The following is a 13,739-nucleotide window of genomic DNA, read 5'->3' as shown; positions in this document are numbered from 1 at the left end:
GGTGAGGTTAATTTGGTAAAATTTGGTAAAAGTTTATTTGAAGGCTACCTACACAGGAAGGTCATAACACCTGCCATAAGCACTGAATAATGTATTTATAAAGTATTACCAGATCAAGTATAAATAGTTTTGTTGCAAGAGGAAGTACAACGTTTTATAAAGTAAATGACATTGTATTGATATAAGGGAGCTTAAACTAAAGTTTATAACAATTTATAACAATCTTAAAGCATCATTCCCAAGAAAAGGAGCTTATAAAGCGGAGGCCGAGTTAAGAACATCACACCTCAGTTCTATATGTTTCTACTTAAAGTTCCAAAGTAATACTTCTATTAAGGAGATTTGAGTGGGTTTAGACAGGAAACATCCACATTTACTCAAGTAAAATTGTACCAGGTATATTTCTGCTTTTACTTAAGTACTTGATTCTTGTTCAGAAATATACATATTCATATATATATATATGGGAAAATGAACCTATCCAAGAAACTAGGCATGTGGCTTAAATTCTAATACTTGGGAATAAGGTTTCGTAACAGTGTTATAAATGGCATAAACACACATCACATCAGTTTAAGTTCAGTTCAATGTAATGTCGATCTAGACATTGTGTGATTACTTGCATAAGCCATTTATAATTATTCAAGTATTGTTTTAGAACATTACTCAATGTGTCATTCAGTACCTATAGAGGTAACCTTCAAATGAAGTGTTTTTTATAGAACTCTTATTACATATAGGTACTTACATACATATTATCCATATTGTTGCTGTACTACATGTCGTCACTGTCAGAACAAAACCTTGGATCTCCAAAATGGCAAAAACATTCTTTACTTTTGATGTAAGTTAAGGTAAAGAGATTTTATTCCAAGCAATTTTGGAGCATTTCTTTTGACCTGTTCATCACAAAACTGTCACAATGAATATCTTTTAATCAAAGTTTAATTAAAGTAGTTGCTTGTGTGAATGTTAGTGTCTGTTTGAAATAGAACATGTAGTGTAGTGTGATACATTTGGGAACAGTTTTCGTTGGCAGGACAGTTGTACACTGGAATGATGGAAGAGTTAAAGTTGCAGTAGAGCGCACAAAAGTAAAGAGTGGACAAATCAAATACTAACACATTTGATATTACACTGTATATTATACAGTATGCTGTATACACAATATAGTGTTGGAGGCTTTAGTGTTTTGTGCTCCTCTGTTAAATGCACTTTTTTTTGCTTTTTTCTAACACTGGAAAATGAATAACTTGAACTCAATGGCTGTTTTGACTGTAAACTGAACAAACAAAAGGGTGATCTCTGAGTTTTGCCCAGTACTGTAAGTGTATGAGAAAGACAGAATGTGTGTTTGTGTGTGTGTGTGTGTGCTGTTTGTATGTGTAAGTCAGCTCCAGCACATTGTTGTGTTTTAGCTGATGCAGTGAGCAGACATTAGCTCGCGGGTGTGACAGACAGTGGCATAAGTTATTAACACTGACCCCCAAATACAGACTTCCCCAGCAGGCCAGCTCCAGGCCAGGAAAATAAATGGCTGAGACCCAACATGCCCTCCTCATGTGATAAACACACACACGCACACACACCAGTGAAACAGAGTGGAAAAGAAGCTCTTCTAAAGCGACCTCATCGGAGCGGCCTTCCCGCTTTAAAAATGTCCTTAAAAAGTTGCTTACAGAAACTGGCAGCCACTGTTGTGTAACCACATAAAGAGCTATCCTCAAACGACTCAGCTAAAAGAGAAAAAACAACAAATAAACAAACAAAAACACTATCATAAGAAAAAATGGCCTTCATGTTGTTTTCTAGCACAGTAGATTGGTGAACGCGGCGTGATGGATGATAACTGGGAGAGCTCGTTGGGAAAAGAAGCTGCCACAAATCGGTGCAATAAGCTTAACTGAAGATAGCGGGTCATCAATAACCAGGCAGAGGGCAGTGATTATATTCACAGACTGATCCAGAGAAGAAAAAGAAGAGGAAGAGGTAGTAGAACCTCAAAAGGTGAGTACTCAGTAACCCTTAGAGGAATAGAGTTACTACTGTTTTTTTGCTATACATTAATTCTAATTACAAACTTGTATACAATAGCCGATTAACCATTAACTGAAGAATAAAGCATTATTCAACCATTGCCCGGTTAAATTTAATTCATTTAATTTCATTTCCAATTAACAACAGTTTCCAATAAACAACTGTTGGGTTCATCATTCAAATTGAGGGATGTTTTTGAATAGGTACTGATAGATAGGGCTGCTAAGAAATGAAGCAAAAATACTGAAAATAATGCTGTGTGGGACCACTTTTCAAGGAGATGTACAACTACAAGTATGTACCATATTAAAGCATCCATCCACAAATGATAACTATTTCATCATCGTTCCCTGAGTGAAAGTGTGATGCCCAGCAGTGTGAGGAAACACACACACACAGGTGTGCAAAATTAAGGACAAAGTGGACAGCGACAGCTTTCAAGAACAACTTTTTCATTTTTCATTTTTTGACATAATCTGAATATCAGCTGCTCTCAATGTTATGTGAAAATTTCATGATGAGCAGACCAACAGAAATAATGCAAAATTACTTAAAATCTTTTTACAATGACTTCCGTTAAAAGTTTAGGAAGCTTTTTCCTTGTCCTGTAAAATTAGCATTTTTGGAGATGCAGGGTGTTTGTCCTCAAACACCGCCAGTAAAACTAGCAATTAACAGATGAGAGTAATCAGGCATGTTTGAGTAGGTAAATTGTCAAACTGTGCTGGACATCAGCCCTCCAGAACCTGAGTTAGGCACCCCTGATATAGAGCTTTCAGTAGCCCAACAGTTTTAAGTTTTTGCTCATATAATCATGAACAAGTACAGTCATATGCAAAAGTTTGGATGCCCTGATTATGACACGTTTTGGCGATTTTCAAAGTGAAAATTCGTACACATCCTCTGCAGAGAGCACATTTCTGCACATCATTACTGTTTTCTGAACTTAATCTACTATAAAAATAACGTGGCCTCTGCAAGTTATTTTGTAGCTTTTATTTTTTTTCCAATTGATTTAACTCAGCAAATAAATTAAAATTGTGAACTAATAAAAAAATAGAAAAAGAAACTAAAAAAATGCCATGTTTAGGTTTGTTCCCTGTAGCGGATGTTAACTTATTTTCACTTAGAAAACCAACAAAACATTTAATCTGACCCGGGTTGTTCACACAACTAGTTGTCAGCCCTTGGTTTAAACAAATCAGCAGTTTTATGTAGAGTATGTTAAATATGTTTTTGTCTGGTTTACTTCATATACACGCTTATGCCTTGTCCCACCTGTCAGTACTACATTCCACTGTCCATAAAAGGAATACTGTTTAATATCTCTGTGCATTAATACAGAGTGTATGTGAAGCATTTTACAATGGCTTTGAACGCAGCTCAGCCTGTCAGATTTCAGAAATATACTCGATATTATAAAAGATATTTAAAAGTGTGGTGTCCTTGTTTTCAATCTTGCTGGTTAACGATTAATTGGTGACTAATGATGGTCGATTATTGGTCAAAATGTGCATCTCTAATAATTGCATATTTACAATATTAGTTATGTACTGAATCACATTTCCATTCTGCATTGACAGGCTTGAGTCACTACTGACTTTCTACATTTTTTCAACATCAAAGAATGCATTAAAACATGTCAAACATGTAAAGGATGCTTTTTCATTCCACAAAACAAGCCTATAAGAGTGACTATAATGTTGCATCATATTAAAATAAACATAGAACATCTTATCTTCTACTTAAAAACACACATTTGGTATAGATTGAAAGTTTAGAATCCAGACTTTTGCCTGAATTCCTCCACCTGTATCAATGAGTTAGAGGTGAGCAATAATTAAACAAAATGTAAGAAGAGGTGCGTGAAGGAGTATACACCATGCAGGACCTAGCAGAGTTAATTCTGATTGCACGAGGCTCCCCTCTCTTCTCTGAGGAGGGTAGAAGTGACAGGGAGAATGCCTCATTGCTGCTACCAGCTCTGAATGTTGGCGTGTTATTTATCTCCCCCTGTCCTTGACGCTTTGTGTGAGTGAGCAGTCTGCCCTCGATGTGATAACCGCAGCCACAGGCTCCGTCTGAACGCTCTGGATTGCGTTTTAAAGTTGAGTCACCCAGGCCTGCCGGTGCAGGAGGAGATATTTTCATAGTCCGCCACTTGGCACAAGCAGCGGGTGACTAACGCACTAGATGTGTCCCTTAGAATATGTGTTGAGGCTGTTTTTAGGAAGTGACCTTTACCAGACTAGTTGTGAGAAGGAGAGAACACTGAAGAAACCCTGCAATTACAACCAGAGCAGGATTTTTCCCCAAGCGAAGGGAGAAGCTGAACGGCTGGTTACCTTCTTCAGGATGGAGGCGAGGCGCTCCAGTTCACAATCGATGATGATCTGGCCCTCCTTCCTCTTGTCCAGGTCCTGGAAGACTTTGAGGAAAGACGCTTCGGTCATGGTCTCCACGTTCACTGAGGTCACCAGCCAGTTCCGCTCGGCCGCTGTGTCCAGAACCTTTTGCAGAACCGTCAGTCCTGCAACAAGGGCAAGAGACAAATGTGCATAGTGAAAAACGTGGCATGACATTTTGGGATGCTTTCTGGACGTGTTTTACAAATACCACGACTACCACCTTAAGGTCAGAAAAAGGCAGCTGTAAAAAACGCTCGTGACTGTGTAGACTTTTTCATTGCCTGTTTACAGTTTAAAGCAATAGTTCAGTGAAAAATCATCTTTGCACTATTTTCACATTGCTGCAAATGCAGGTTATCAGCCAAGACATGTTTGGTGTTTGAGTTACGTGACTAGGAAATGGTGCACTAAAATAAAAATCCTTGACCAACACCAGAACCGAAATTCAGGACACACTTGCAGGGACACCTGATGCCCCTGGGCAGTACAGTCATGGTGCCCCACCCCCACCGACTTATAATACTTAATTCTTAATACTTAATAATATAATCTAAGACAAGTCATGAGACCAAATGTACTAAAATACTGAGCCAAGAACATAACGTAGCAAGAAACAACACAGGTGTTCAAAAAATATTCAATATGTAATAAGTAGCCTAGTCCTCTTAATAAAAGATGTGTGTCTTTACATCATTTTAACCCAACAAAGCAAGGTAATTGTGAACAAATGACCAAAGTGTCCAGCATAAACAGAATAAGGGGTCTCAATCAAAGCATTTTTTGTAGTGACTCAAATAAATTTGGGAATGCGATGTCCTATTCATTCTTTATAAATGTCTAAACTGAAATAAAGTTAGCTGTTTGGCTAAAAACTTTTTATGTATGTATGTATTTTTTTATTTACTTCAGGAAATATTTGGTGCTGCCATCAATTTGGTGTTCCTGGGCATCTGCCCACATGGTAGATTCCGAAAGCCGAAACTACAAAAACATTTTTTTTTTATTTGTCTTTATTTATGCTTTTGAGATCAACAATAAAAAACCTTTTTACCATGTGACGTATAACTACATGAAGAAGGGGAGATGCATGTGGGTTCACAATATTAACCTACTCACAGGATTTCTATCACCCTGACAAAAAGATAAACTGTGTTTGTTCTTTGTTAACTGGCCTAAACTGTAAATGTAGCAAGAACTGCTGCATTTTCTTACTGTTTCTGCCTAGAAACTGCTAGCATGCCACAGGTCAAAAATAGGCCAAATCTTTGTGCTTCTCACGTGATGCGCGTGGCTGGTGTGAGGGGCTACAGTGATTAACACAGGAGTAACACACGTACTGCTCGCAGCACAGTGCACCATGTGGCCTGTTACCGCGTCTGGTGTGAAATGAGCTTAAGTCATCATTTGCCTTAAGCTGCAGTCGCAATGGACTCTCACCTTACTGTTTTATTCACCAGGGTGGAGCAAAAGTCAGGCAATTATGGTAGTGAACAGCTAAGTTTGCGCGACAAGCAACATTATGTTGACTAAGGATCAGTTCTTCTATTTGTTTTTTTTTTTTCCCAGAAAGAAGATACAGCAGCTCGTCTTCAGCAACCAACAACCAACAGCCAACCACCTGCTGCTGAACCTCGCCCCTCCGTATCAATGGCTCTGTGGTTTCCACTGTGAGGCCACTCTACTTCCTGGGCACCACCATATGCAGGGACCTGAAGTGGGAGAGGAACATCGTCGTCCTAGCCAAGACAGCACAGCACAGAATGTTCTTGCTGAGACAGCAGAAGAAATTCTACCTGCCGTAGAGCCTGATGATCCAGTTCTACACAGCAATCATCAAGTCAATCACAGAATGACAAGGCAGTGGAAAGTACCATTAGATGGACTCTGCTTGATTTGTGGGTAACTAAGTGGAAGTACTTATTTTACATGTGTATTTGTATGAATAAATGCTGCAACTATTCCATGTTCCATGTTATTACACTGTGCTTTTGATTTGAATACTGACATCACCATAAAAGAAATTAAACACAGCTAGTGCAGAAGAGTCTCATACACAGCAATATTACAGCGTTGAAACATATAAATAATCACACTACACAATCACATCATTCTACCTTCTTTAAACAAATGAGTCGCTTTGTTTAGTGCACATTTTACTATTTCCAGATGTCGTAACTTTAACTCTTTAAAGTTTGGTCAGTAGGAGGGAACAGTACACTCACAGCTTGACCTCAAACTCTGCCTACAAGAACAGCCATGAGCTCAGTAGCGGCTGAATGCTGTCAGATTATTGGCTACCTACTGAAACATCTGCATGAATCAGGGTGTGTTTCAAGTAAATATGTAAATTAAGTGCTGGTATGATGGTTATATGAACTGAAGCTGATTCATCTTTTGTGCTCAAATTGACGCTTGGCCGCATCTGAAGGTTTTGTGACACACACACACACAAATGTGCAAACACACACACACACACATATACACACACACACAAATATATATATATATATATATATATATATATATATATGTATATACATACACTGTTTACATACTTCATACAATGAGAACATTTTCTACTGTGAAGACAGTACAGCACTCCTCAAAGCCGCTACACAGAACAGCAGAAGTGGACAGAGGGAGCGAGAGTCTGTTTAATTACTTGCAGGAAAGAGGGCCTGATTAGTGAGGCCATTGATTCTGGCATTAGATTTACGGGCAGAGAGAGGAGCCACATTCAGCCAGCACCAGACCAATCAGTTCTCTCTTGAGACTGGCCACAATTATTTCACACTGCTAACAATGCTCTCAGCAGCTGCAACACAGCTATTAAAGCACCGACTGATTAGCTGCTGATTACTATAAGAGCACAGGTACAGCTCTAAACAAATTTTTGACATGTAAGTAAGAACCGCTGAGCGATAATGCTGGCAGGGATAATTACTGTCCTCATTTCAACTCGTGTGTACAAAAACAACACTGCTCTCAAATCGAGAGCTTGGGACCATGCCATGCATGAAACAGAAGGACTAACAACTTCCATTGAGCTTCAGAAGGATAACACTGAAGCTCCAAATTTGTTTGTATAATCTGCTCGTGCCGGGTGAAGTCTGAAATTCAAAGCTTCACTTTAAGTCTTTTTTGTGAAGTAACTTTGGCAATATGGTATACAGTGTCTCAAAACCAGCGACAGCTTTCTCTTCAACTTTATGACAATTTTTTTTGCCCATCCCTAGGTTAGTGTTAAAGGGGAATTCCACCAATTTTTCAGAATTCTTTCATGATTAAATCACTAAGATGTAAACATGATGTGCTCAGAAAAGTGTATTGTGATTTGTCACAATAATGATAATGCTTCAACATATTGCCCACCCCTAGGTTGGTGTTATTTTTCATAATATCCTAATTATTAAATCATTAATGCAAACCAAGTCATTCAGAGTGGTTTGATGTGAAATGCGCTAATGCGTGCAGTGGTGATGATAAAAGTTTGCAGGCACCCCCTATAATTAGTGAACTCATCTACTTTTAGATGCACCCATTTCAAACACAGGTGTTAAACTGCTCACACACTGCTTGTATAATAGAAGAGCAGACGCACAATAGCCTAGGGTCACCATGCCCAGCACCAGCTAGAGAGCTATAATGCCACCTGGAAGGGGTTGTGGAGCAGAGGCACAGCGTTCTCTGAAGTGATGGAGCTCCATCCAGTATCTCTGGAATGCGTTAGCGTGGTGTTTGTGATTGTAAACTAATCATCCAACATCAGCACCTGACCACACTAATGCTGCTGTAGCTGAATACAGCCAAATCCTTACAGCAATGTTCCAACATCTAGTGTAAAGCCTTCCCAGAAGAGTAGAGGCTGTTACTGCAGCAAAGGAGGGACAAACTTCCTATCAGTACCCTTTTCAGAAGAAATGTTGAATGAGCAGGTTTCTAGAAACTGAACAAAGTGTAGGAACCAAAAGTGTCAGAACCATATATATATATACATATATATATATATATATATATATATATATATATATATATATATAGTTCTTATTGTATGTATATATATACATACACACACATGGATGAGTGACTAGACAGGTCAGCTGTGGATGACATATGGTGCTGGGTTACCACTATGACTTTACACGCACTCAGAGTACTTCAGCACCACGGTCAGCTCCCGCACTTCAGCCTGAGAAGCCCACTTTGCCCCTTCAGAAACAGCACTGTCTGTGTGTGATTCACAATTGAATTCATCCACAAGTCAAGAACCTACAAAAAGAAACAAACTCAGAGCCCCGCTAATATCCGCAGAGTCAACACAGCCGTCAACAAAGCAGCAAGAGGAAAGTTATCGCCTTTCTGCAAGCAGTTACGCTGCGGCTGAGTGAGGACTACAGGGAGACATTAATAAGCCTCAGTGGGCATTTATGGGGGGATTGTTTATGAAAGGTTTAATGGACTTTTCAAGATTGTTTTATGTTTGGAACGGCACCCAAAATAAAAGGAAACGTACTTGAATTTAACAGCCTTTGTTTAAAGCCAAACAGAAACAGCTGTTGCCAGAGCCAGCGTACAGGAAGAATAGACCTGCTATAATTTATTATACCCTTCAGTGTAAGCAGGAGTAAATGTCTCATTTATTGTTAGGGATATGCGATAAAAGGGACTACCATGCAGAGAGAGAATACTGTAGCCATGTTCTTTAAATACAGGCCTTAAGCTCACGACTACAGCCATAAAATAAAAAAAGAACAGTTAATCAACACCAGGCAGTCGTGAATGCATTTACTAAAAAAATATTACAAGCCCAAAGAAAATCTGGGTCGCAAATACAAAATAACACTCTAATAACACTCTAAAGAGCACTGCATTGAGAGGAGGAGAAAAGGAAACTGGAGTCAGACTGGAGTCTGTTTCCGATTTGAACTATTGGCAGTGTTCATTCTGTGGTCATGACATGGCTTAATCCTGCACAAGCACATAAAAACTGATGAGTTTATACACAGCCAATTTCAAACATGGAGTACATCCCATTCACAGCTGGTATTAAAGAGCTAAATGATCAGACACTAAGTGTGCTCGGACATTGAAGTGCAGGTGTATATGTTCGAATCATGGCAGAATGTTTCAGAGAACCTCCTGAGATTCGAAATGTCAAGAGAGTTCCAGGGTGTGAGCCAAACCTTTTTTTGGCAAAGTGAATAGAAAGTCTCAGCACTTTGGCTCTGGAACACACCTGTGTGGCACTGTATAAATGAATGAGCAGTGACTTTAGCTTATGTGAATGGCAAGAGGAGAAAGGTATTTTATTCTCAAGCATTTTCAGTACAGTAGAATGTGATACAACTCCATACGTACAAGACACAATATGATATACAGTAGATAGGGCTGGGCGATAAAACGATAATTATTGCGATATAACCTTTCCTTGAAAGAGCGATACGACAGGAGGGAGGGGGCCACGAGTAAGATGAGTCTTTAGCAACGGCTGAAACGCGGAGTTATACATTCCCTGTTTGAGTGGAGCGACCGGCGATCTGTTCTCCTGTGACCGAGTGTGAGTGACGAGGTCAGTGGTGTAACTGTACTGTCCTACAGCGAACTCACCTCTTTCCTAACACCCTAACCAGCTTTAGCAGCGTTAAATCACAATCACACTCCTCACAACTACAGTGCTGTTACAGCGCTCGGACAGTCATAATTTAGTATAAGTGCATTCCCAAGCAACAAAAGTGAAAGAAAGTGGGTTCATGTAAATTACAGCCCTGATTTAAATGAAAGTAAACTGAGGAAGCTGTGAGGCATTGGAGAGCAGCTGGCTAACTTGAAGCAGTGCTCCGTCAGCACCGCTTTCAGTTTAAACGTACCTAAAAAGAGGACTCTGTTTGTCTGGTGTTGATATTTTGCGGTTCACCACTTAAACTAATACGATAGTATAGAGAAATCAAGTCGTCGCTAGCTGGTGTCTGAATACTGTGATGTCATTTGTAGCGGGGTAGCCGAGCGCTCGTCACCAGCTAAAATAATCTGTTTTCTTTCTTAAATTATGACTATTACAAAATAGCCATGCTTTTCCAGCTGGTAAAAACAGCTCACCAGACACTTTCTCCCACTCTCCCATGACAGATTTGTGAAATGTTCCACTGTTTGAGTGTTTGTTGTGTTCCCATCATAAAGGATAGTTTAAAACAGCAGTTAACCCCCCAGGAGCAAAAATCAGCCTTCAAACTTGAAAGAAATAATGATTTGACATTATCGCGGTATGTATCGATATCGAACAATATGAATTTTGTTTATCGTGATAACATTTTTGGCCATATCGCCCAGCTCTAACAGCAGACAATATATGAGGACAGATAGAAAGACACTGATTTCGGAGTGGGAATTTGTGTCCATTCAGTCGGAAGAGCACTTGTGAGGTCAGGCACTGATGTTGGATGAGAAGGTCTGGCTCGCAATTGATGTTCCAGTTCATCCCAAAGATGTTCAGTGGGGTTTAGGTCAGGGCTTTGTGCAGGCCACTGGAGTTCGTCCACACCAAATTTTTCAAATCATGGCTTTGTCGATCTCACTTTGTGCATAGAGGCACAGTCATTTTAGAACAGGAAAGGGTTCCTTCAACTGTTGCCACAAAGTTGGAAGCATATAATTGTCTAAAATGTCTTTGTATGCTGGAACTGGAACCCAAGTCACCCAAACTCTGAAAAACCACCCAACCGTTATCCCTCCTCCACCAAACTTTACTCTTAGAACTATGCATCATATATGGACGGAGAATTCTCCTTGCATCCACCAAGCCCATATTCGTCCATCAGAGTGCCACATAATGAAGCATGATTCATCACTCCAAAGAACAATGTACCAAAGTCCAGTAGTGGTGTGCTACACACCACTCAAGCTGACGCTCGGTATTGCGCTTAGTGATCTTAGGCATGTGTGCAGTTTCTCATTGGGGCTGTAGTCAGGACCACCCTTGTCGAAGTCCAAAACCAAGACTAGTTGAGACCGAGCTAAGGCCAAATTCTAAGGTGGCCGAGTCAAGTCAAGACAGAGCCCATATGAAAGTGAGACAGGTTCAAGATCAAAACCTAATAAACCTCCTCAAGTCCTGTTCAAGACGCTTTATTAGTCTTTATCTCCTTCCAGTATAAATTACTGTAAAAATATAAAAGATAGAAACAAAACAGTTGTTGCTCCTAGGTGACTGAACTCAATAAGTAATACATACTTTTGGCCACACCGTGTATGTAATGTCATGCAAATAAACTGAGTTACGGTACTATAATGTGAAAGAAACGTAATTTCTAATACAATCTTTATAAAATTATTTTATTCAATGTGCTAAACCTGGTTAACAAACTACTGCTAGATAACTAAATTCCCTTCAGCCCTTCCGCTTCCAATCCTCTATGACCTCTTATTTTTAGGTGTTTATGATGCTCATGATTTTGTAAAGCAGTACATCCTTCCCTTCTTCTGTAATCATGCAATTCATGCTTTATCGCACTGTACATCAGTACGTCAACTTGCTACATCAATCAGTTCTCTATACTTCAACCTTTATGTTAACAATCATACATTTTTGGGACTTTTTTCTACTAAAAATAAACATTTGCAGTAATTACAACACATTGAATCCAGGCTTGTAACAATTACTACATCTTTGCCTGATTGCAATCATTTAAGCAGACAGCAATTATTGTTGTTCGCTTACATTTACAACAAACAGAATGTGACTTGGGCAAATGCATGTATGCAAAATAAAAAGAAAAGAAAATGTATGTACTGGATTTATTCAAACTAGAGCTGTATCTGTTGTCAGCTGGGAGCTACTAAGTATCAACAGACAGGAAGCAAGACAGCAAATCTTGAACACTTTGGGCATATACCTTAATAGCTGCAAACACAATAAACTGCCAAATGCAATTATTTACATGTCAATTAATTACAAACTAATACAATAGGCTTTTTTCATGTAAATGAATTTTGGAAATCTTACATAAACTTGTGTAATTGTTATGTATATAATTTTATTCAAAATGCACACCTGCACCTAGCCAGCAAGATACAGATGTAGGTTTACTCTCCTAAAAATAAAGGTTCCTAAATGGTTTTGGCTTGAAAAAGTGTTCTTTTAACTACTATCCATTGAAAGCCCTTAAGGAACCAAAGGTGGTTCTTCTATGGCAGTGGTTATCAAATAGATTTGACCTGTTCATCTAAGTGAACTTTAACCCTGTAAATTTGCCTTGGAGGTTTTGCTCGTAGGAAGTTAACCAGCTAAAGCACTCGCATAGATTTTCGGTCCACCTCATATAACAATCTCATCCTTACAAACTTCCAGTACACTGGTCATTCTTTTCCCAGGTATCTAGCTCGATAGAGGCAGGTATGTCACTACACTTACTTTAATGTCTCTCTAGAGAACTCAGTCTTTGTGTTGGTTGATAATTTAATGGATTGTTTTCTTGTTTTTGTCATAAACAAAACAAACAAACAAAAAAAAAAACAATACCAAATGAAACCAGAAATATTTTTGTATGCATGTCCTTCTAGAGGGTCTCTCTTGTAAAAGATAAAGACAAGCAGACATTTATTTCTACACACATTTGGAGATAAATTTTATTTCAGTAAATTATATTTCAGTTTTGAGATAAAATAAATCCAGTGATCTGCACATCTGGACTTTGGGGATTAAAATTGTTTTTCAGTGATGCAAATCGAAATGACTGCCCAGTATACTGGACATTGGAATCAGGCAAATGAAATATGCAAGATTTTGAAAAATTAACATATTTAGTATCATTGGGATAACAGACCCAAACAAAACAACTAAACATTTCTTGTGTTTCAGAAATGTTATTCATATATGTTATTTCTGTCTATGATATTGGGCTAGTGTATTTATGTATATTTTGTAAATATATGTAACATGTAACACAGCTGACCTAACTTTAATTTATCAATGACCTTGATTTTTCAACCATTTATTAATTTTAGATATAGTAATGTAAATCTGTGTATATGCTTTGTGTTAACAAGCTCTTCCATTATCTTCCATTTACGATATAAAAATTATCATGAAAATGATTTCATATTTCCAAGAGTTCAGAAACTTTTTAATGCAATCATAAATACAGCAAAAACAGAACTGTGAAATGCTTGCTACATGTCGTTATGTTGGTAATGATGATTATATTAATTTTTCAAAAACTCTCACATTCCATGTGCCGAAGTCCAAATGTCCAGTATAGTGGACACTCAATATTATGTTTCCCATTAAGCAAAATAAAT

The 13,739-nt window shown here is 38.5% G+C and overlaps 1 protein-coding gene across 2 annotated transcripts in view; it reads right to left on the bottom strand.

Annotated features, from left to right (window-relative positions):
• gria1a (glutamate receptor, ionotropic, AMPA 1a) overlaps nucleotides 1-13,739 on the bottom strand; it is a 128,459-nt gene that overhangs the window by 79,441 nt on the left and 35,279 nt on the right. For both annotated transcript variants that reach the window (XM_036569002.1, XM_036569003.1), the window contains exon 4: nucleotides 4,383-4,567. In XM_036569002.1, coding sequence (XP_036424895.1) covers nucleotides 4,383-4,567 — 185 coding nt within the window. The remainder of the gene's footprint in view (nucleotides 1-4,382; nucleotides 4,568-13,739) is intronic.

This window comes from Colossoma macropomum, unplaced genomic scaffold, assembly GCF_904425465.1.
Source record: "Colossoma macropomum unplaced genomic scaffold, Colossoma_macropomum, whole genome shotgun sequence".
NCBI lineage: Eukaryota > Metazoa > Chordata > Actinopteri > Characiformes > Serrasalmidae > Colossoma > Colossoma macropomum.
This window is presented reverse-complemented; position numbering and strand designations above follow the sequence as displayed.